This window comes from Taeniopygia guttata, chromosome Z (assembly GCF_048771995.1).
Source record: "Taeniopygia guttata chromosome Z, bTaeGut7.mat, whole genome shotgun sequence".
NCBI lineage: Eukaryota > Metazoa > Chordata > Aves > Passeriformes > Estrildidae > Taeniopygia > Taeniopygia guttata.
The window spans coordinates 46,706,081-46,712,466 of record NC_133063.1 but is presented as its reverse complement, the minus strand read 5'-3'; the positions used below and the strand labels follow the sequence as shown (position 1 = coordinate 46,712,466).

At 54.3% G+C, this 6,386-nt stretch overlaps 1 protein-coding gene across 2 annotated transcripts; it reads left to right on the top strand.

Annotated features, from left to right (window-relative positions):
- The first annotated feature begins 2,212 nt into the window (after positions 1 to 2,212).
- Positions 2,213 to 5,288, top strand: CCL19 (C-C motif chemokine ligand 19). 2 transcript variants are annotated; one of them, XM_030257793.4, is made up of 4 exons: positions 2,213 to 2,298; positions 3,381 to 3,504; positions 3,858 to 3,954; positions 4,455 to 5,288. In XM_030257793.4, exons 1-4 carry the CDS (start codon positions 2,241 to 2,243, stop codon positions 4,461 to 4,463), a joined length of 288 nt encoding a protein of 95 aa, XP_030113653.2. In that variant the 5' UTR covers positions 2,213 to 2,240; the 3' UTR covers positions 4,464 to 5,288. The 2 variants fall into 2 exon arrangements, with proteins under 2 accessions (XP_030113653.2, XP_030113654.2); XM_030257794.4 differs by having other exon boundaries at positions 2,215 to 2,298; positions 3,300 to 3,504.
- The last annotated feature ends 1,098 nt before the right edge of the window (positions 5,289 to 6,386 follow it).

The window sequence follows — 6,386 nt, the reverse complement described above, 5'->3', positions numbered from 1 at the left end:
GGGTCCTGCAGCCAGAGGTGGCTAAGAGGTTTGGTCCCAGAGCGATATATCACAACTCAGCATGCTCCTTTTGGTGTAGAGCCAGTTGGGAGCCAGCAGCAGGTGGGAGAACCTTGTGCCAGGGAAGTGGTGGTTGGGGACACCCCTGCTTGTCATGGGATGCAGGACCCAGCAGTGCCTGGAGAGGAGTCCCACAGCACACTCCCAGCACCCCTTTCCAGCCCTTGGTTGTGCTGCAAGACCTATCAAACACACTGAACATGCAAGGAGGTGAGGGTTTGTTGCTGGGCAGCACCCCTAGCACCCCTTGTGAGTGGGTCAAGGTTCTGCTCTTGGGACCCACTCTTTGCAGAGGGCTCCACACTGTCAGACCAACCCCCAGCGAGGAGCTGGCTCTGGGCTGGGAGCAGTTCTGGCCCCCGGCAACCAGAAGCTGTCATCCTCCCTGCTGTGACCTCTCTGTGGCAGTATCCTGAGGAGATTAAGTAGAGCCAAAGTTGCAGAACCAGCCTACATCCCCAAACCTGCGCTGAGCATGGGGCTGATGACAGACGCTAATCCTGCACTACCTAAACTCGACTCTGCTGGCTTGGGAGTGTCAGCAAGTGCTGACTGAAGTTAAGCTGGCACATGCTGTTTGTGCTACTCCTCCTGCCCACCAGCCCCAGCCTGATTCCTTCTCACAGGGCTGGCTTGTTGGGCACAAGCCACAAGAGCAGTCAGAGGCAATGCTTTCCTGATGGAGGATATCAACACACATATGAGGCTGGTGACAGTGCTGAGATGCAGCACCATGTCTGGTGGCATGACTGGAGTCTCCTCTTTCTTCTTAGCATGGGGTGGGGAAGGGGTAGAGCCTCTCCTGCTGTTGAGAGGAGCAGAGGCACTCACTGAGGTCCCTGGGTCCCAGCTGTGTGCCTTGTGCCTGGGTGGATATTTGTCCACATGTTAGGCGTCTGTACACTTCTGTCCCCTTAGGTGCAAGGACAGTTCGAAGCTGGAGCAAGGGTAAAAGAATAGAGGCATAGAGATTCTGCTGCTCCCATTGCAAAATATTTTCCCTTTTGTCAGTGGGAATTTATCTGGGTGGATCTGATGCCTTTACATTTGTCCTGCCCATGGGCCCCACAGAGAAGACCCTGACTCTGGTATCTCCAACTCCCTACAAGGCAGATGCTGACAGCAGCGAGCCTTCCATCGTTCTTTCCCTGGGCTGCAGAACCCCAGTGCTCTCTGCTTCCCACAAGGGACTGAAGCAGCCTGGTTTAAGGGACATCACTGCAGGTGGCACTGGCGCTGGCATGGTGGTGAGTCACCACACCAAGGAGAAACAAGCCCCGTCCCTGTGCTCCTGTGAAGATTCAAAGTGGGGGTGCTGGTCCTCACTCTCAGCAGTGCCCATGTAGCGGGTGAGCTCCTGGCACCCTGTGCTGTGCACACAGCCTCTGTGGGGGATTTCTGCTCTTCCATGAAGAAAACCTATTTACAGGGAGCTCTGTAGCTGCCTTTGGCCAATAACCCGTTTTCTGGGATACCTGGAAATCAGGTTGTCTATTGGCCTGTGAGATCTTGGCCCTGGAGTGGACTGCTCTGACTGGGCTCTCCTTTGTCTGCCAGCTTCAGATGTGCCCCCATGCAGACACTTGGAAGGGCAGGAGGGGAAAGCCAGGCTTCAGCAACCAGCCAGGGAGACTCTGGGAGGGGAGACAGACATCACCCCAGTACCAACATATACTCCATAAATGGAGTTGAGGCAAGTTCTACCCCCCACAGCATCAGAAGGTTGAGACTACGTGATATTTATTGTGAATATCCCAGTATCCCAGAGATGTCTCAGAGAGAAGAATGGGAAATGTGTGGGGTGAGAGTCCCCCAAGTGCTATCCCAGGGTGCTTTCACAAAGTAAAGGGATCCTGGAGCTGCCTGGTCCTGAACAGCAACACCTATGGCCTGAGAGCTGTTAGAGGACAAGAGAGTGCTTGCTATGGGACCACAGAACAGCTGGCTGCAGGGAAACCGCTGCTGGGATATTTGGGAACTGCTCAAAGATTAAAATCCAGCCTGTTGTAATTCTTTTTACAACCTCCCAACCCCCAAAAGAAAGTGAAAGCCATGGGCTGGAAGGGTATATAAGCAGTGGGGAGCAGCAGCAGCAGGGCACGGGAAGCTGTGCAGAGCTCACCTCTCCTGCCCGGAGCTCCATTGCCTCCAGACCATCCTCTGCTAGACTTAGCAGCAAAATGCAGCGGGTGCATCTTCTCTGCTTCAGTCTCCTGTTGCCGGGACATATCCTGGATGGTAAGATGGGACCTCTCAGGCTGCCTTTCCTGGGGAAGTGAGAGGATTCTGCTTCTTCTCTCTTTTGCATTTCCAGCAGACTTTTAGAGGGACACATGGCTGCTGCTTCCTCACAGCCCTCCTGTGTCCTTTTCTTGTAACCTGTCCACAGGGACTTTGTCCTGCCCAAAATCCAGACAGGAGTCTGCAGAGCTCTGGGGCAAGGAAGGTGTGTTTGGGAAAGGCCATGGAGTAATCCTGCCTCCCAGTGCCCTAGCCCAGCTTGCACATATTGGGCTGGGATTGTCTTGGTCCCATTCTCCCCAGGACACCACTGAGCTGACGCTCCTGTCACTCTGTGGTGTAGGGCAGCCTGAAGGCCAGTGGCAGGGCTGGGAGCCAGAGGGAAGATGTCTTTTAGGGCAGGGCTGATGTTTAAGGGGCTGTTGGTGTTGGACATGGCATTTGCACAGGTCACAGCTGTTTGGGTGGGTGGCATTAGAGCCTCTACATGTGGTGGGGAGCTGGGGGGTCCAGACGCCTTGTGGCATTGCACCACACCTTGCTGCTGAGGGTACAGACATCTGTGGGTGCTGTCAGCCTTGTCAGGTATTAGCAGTGAATACAGGATTTGCTGGGAGGGTGACTCTGCATCTCCTTCCCTGCAGAGAAGCACAGACAGCTATGTCTTTCAGCTGCCACAGGAATGATCCGTGTGGGGTGGGCTGGTGGTGGGGTGGCTGCCAAACCTGTGATCGCTGCAGTAAATAAAGCTGAAGTCACCCCCAGCCCCTCAGAAAGCCATGTCTGTATTGCAGCACCCTGAAGCGGGGTAAATAAAGACCCCTGAGTCCTGCCTTGCTAGCTGGGGTGCGGGAGGGTTCCCTTCTGCCTGTTTACTCTTCCCATCTCTTTTGCTTTCTGTTGGAAGGAGGCAAAGGGCTCTCAGCACTGGGGTGTGAGTGCAATAAAGCTGGTGCCTGTGTGCCCAGCCAGGGCAGTGTGTGACACCATTCCTGCAGGCACCATCCTGCCGCAGCCCTGTCACCCTCCAGGGAAGCTGGGAGAGGTGCAGCTGGCCTCCTCTAGTGTTCCTCCTCCAGTGCACAGCAGGAGCAACGTCCTTGACTGCTGCCTGCGGACAAGTGAGGTGCCCATCCCATGGTGGATCGTGCAGGATTACTGGCTCCAGCTGGTGCAGGATGGCTGTGACATCGATGCTGCCGTGTAAGAGCCCATGTGCTGATGGCTGAGGGACAAGGCCTCGTGATGGCCAAGGGATGGACCTTGCACAGAGGCAGGGTGGAAGGCAGAGCAGGATGGTGGAGGGATGTTAAGCTGGATTTGAGGGTGGAGGAATAGGGAGAGCTGCAGAAGAGATCGTGGAGATCCAAAGGCTCGGTGAGAGGGGGAGCAGCGGAGAGGGGAGAGCATGGACAAAAGCCAGGGAAGAAAGTCATCTACAGGGAGAGATGGGGGAGGGCAGTGAGGTAGGGAGTGGGTGAGAGTTTGAGCTGTTCTTGAGCATCCATGGAGTGCCTGTCACTACATCTTGGTTTTTTCCCTCATGGGCCTGGCAGATTCATCACCACAAAGGGCAAGTGCCTCTGTGCACCCCTCCATTCCCCGTGGGTGATTCGACTCCAAAAGAGGCTGGATGCCACCTTTGCCAAGAGGGTAAGAACCATCCCTGTTCTCAGCCAGGCATGAGATCAGCCCAGGGGGTGGGTTTATCCGCTGCTGGACAGGCTTTTCCCATTGTGACGGCTGCTGGGAAGAGCAGGACCATGCTCTGCTGAGACATGGATAATTTGTTTTGGTCTCCATCCCTCCTGCCTCCAGCTGGGACTAGTCTGCCTCCTCAGTAGTCCTTCTTCCACCCCAAATGAATGCATTCCTGGGATTTTTGTCTACCCAATATCACTCTTGTCTGAGCCTGGTTTGTGTGCCATGGCAAATGGCACCAAGAGAAAAATCTCTTCTTACTTCTGCCCTTCATGTTTGGAGTCTGCTTCTTGTGCATCTTCATGGAGAGGGCTTATGATGAGCTTGGTGGGTGCTTCACAAACCTGACAGGTCCATCACTACCATGGCTTGTCCAGCAGAGGAAGGAATCCTGGGGAAGCTCATACCCCCAAGGAGTACACTAGTATCAGTTGGGTTTTTAATTTCCACAGGGCAAGTAGGTCCTCAAGAAGCAATTGCTGGTCCCAACAGCTGGAGGAGACCATCTCCCAGCTGTGAATCTGATGCTAACAGAGCCAACCTGCTTCCACCTCCAGCCTCAGGGCTGACCCTCCTTGAGAATCATGCCGGTGTATGGGACTCGGCAGAACCCTGTCTGCTCTGTCTTTGACAATGTGACCCAGAACCTGCATCAGACTGAGCCAGAGGCTGCTGGACTCCATCATCTTTGCAGCCTAGAAGTTGTTTGATGGAGTGATCTGTGAGGTGAGCTGGGGACTCTCAGACTTCCCATCAACACAGCAGTTGTGACCTCCAGCTATAGTCTGATCCCTTTGGTTTCTATTGTGTACCCCAGCCTAGAATCCTTCTGCATCCCTGGGCAGGGCTGCCAGCATAGAACAGTGTGGGGCTGGAGGGGAGTGATGAAGATGTTCCACAATGGCCATACATTGTACTGATTCTTGCCAAGCACAACCCAGATGCCCCCAGAAAATGTGTAACTGATGTGGTTCCTCTCACTCCTGAATTCCCTGCACTGTTTCCCTTCTGCCCTTCCTTGCAAGGGTAGAAATATAGCCACTAATGCAGAGCAGGCAGAGATGTGGCCCTTAGCCCCTGCTCTCCTCCAGGACATTGCACCCTTTCTCAGTCCCTCAGCCTGACACCACTGTCCAGCCCTGCCCCATGCCCATGCCTGGAGATTGTGCTGCTCTCGTTATTTACTGCTAGATCTGTTCATTGCAACAATTCCATGTGTATGCCTCTTCTTTACTCTCTCTTTTTTATTGTGCTGTGATTTTGATAAATAAAAAGAGAAGCCAGCAGGTAGTTGTTGTGCCTCATGTTTGAGCTTGAAAGTCAGCATGGAGTGTGTGGTGAGCAGACAGCACTGCCTACTGTGCTGCAGTGGCAAGAGGGCTGTGCTGGGGTGTGGGGAGAAGGAAGGATGGTTCTTGGGGACAAGGGACACAACAGCTGGGCTGCAGGTCTCTCCTGGGAGTCCCTCAGCACTGTGGCAAAACAGGTGCCCTGCTCTGTACTGCTCAGCCAGGCTACAGGTGGGCAGGGATGGGGTAGGAGGAAGCGTGACAGTATTGCACCATCCAGCCCCAAATGCTTCAGTCCTGCCAGTGCAGATGCTGGGCTGGAGCTCCCCAAGTCTCAGCTTCCACAGAAGCAGAGGACATGGAAGAAGTGCTGCAGGAACGGGAGGTTTGTCCTTGCAGTAAAGGGAAACTGAGGCACAGTGTGGTTGATTACTCTTGCAGGTCAGTACTTGCTGGTGGCTGGGGTGCAGGTGAGTGGAAGGATGAGCTTTTGGGGCAATGGAGGCTGCTGAAGACTCTTGGGCACATCCATGGATAAGGCACATATGGCAGCCCCCCAGCTCCTGGCACTCATCAACAGTAAGCTGAGAGTCTGTGGCCATTTTCCTCCTGAGCCTCAGGTCTCCTGCGCACTCTGAATAAGGTCTTGCTGTCTCAAAGCGTCCTTTTGTCCCCTGTTGTCCAGGCCATGTGATGTCTGAATAAAGCTGTTCTGTCCAGCTGAAGCATTTGTGTGTCCAACAGGCAGGCACCATCCTCTCCTCCCAGGCACTGCTGTGTGATTGTCTGCATCATTCAGCTACTCGGGTTTGGCGCTAGTCAGCATGCCTGGGCACAGGTTGGGAGTGAAATGGTTCAGAACTATTCCTGAAGGCAAAGGTACATCCCTTTGGGGATGGCATCCACAGTGGTGCAGTGGCTGGGCTGTCCAAGCCAGGGAGTGCCCAGGTACCTGATGGCTTTGTGCTGACACCTCTTGAATTCAAGCTTAATCCTGTCCCTTCTTCTCCCCTGGTCACCTGTCTCACTCAGCCAGTGGCTCATTTCTCTTTCAGTTGTTCTCCCCTCTGGGGTCCTCCTCCCTGGTATGTGCAC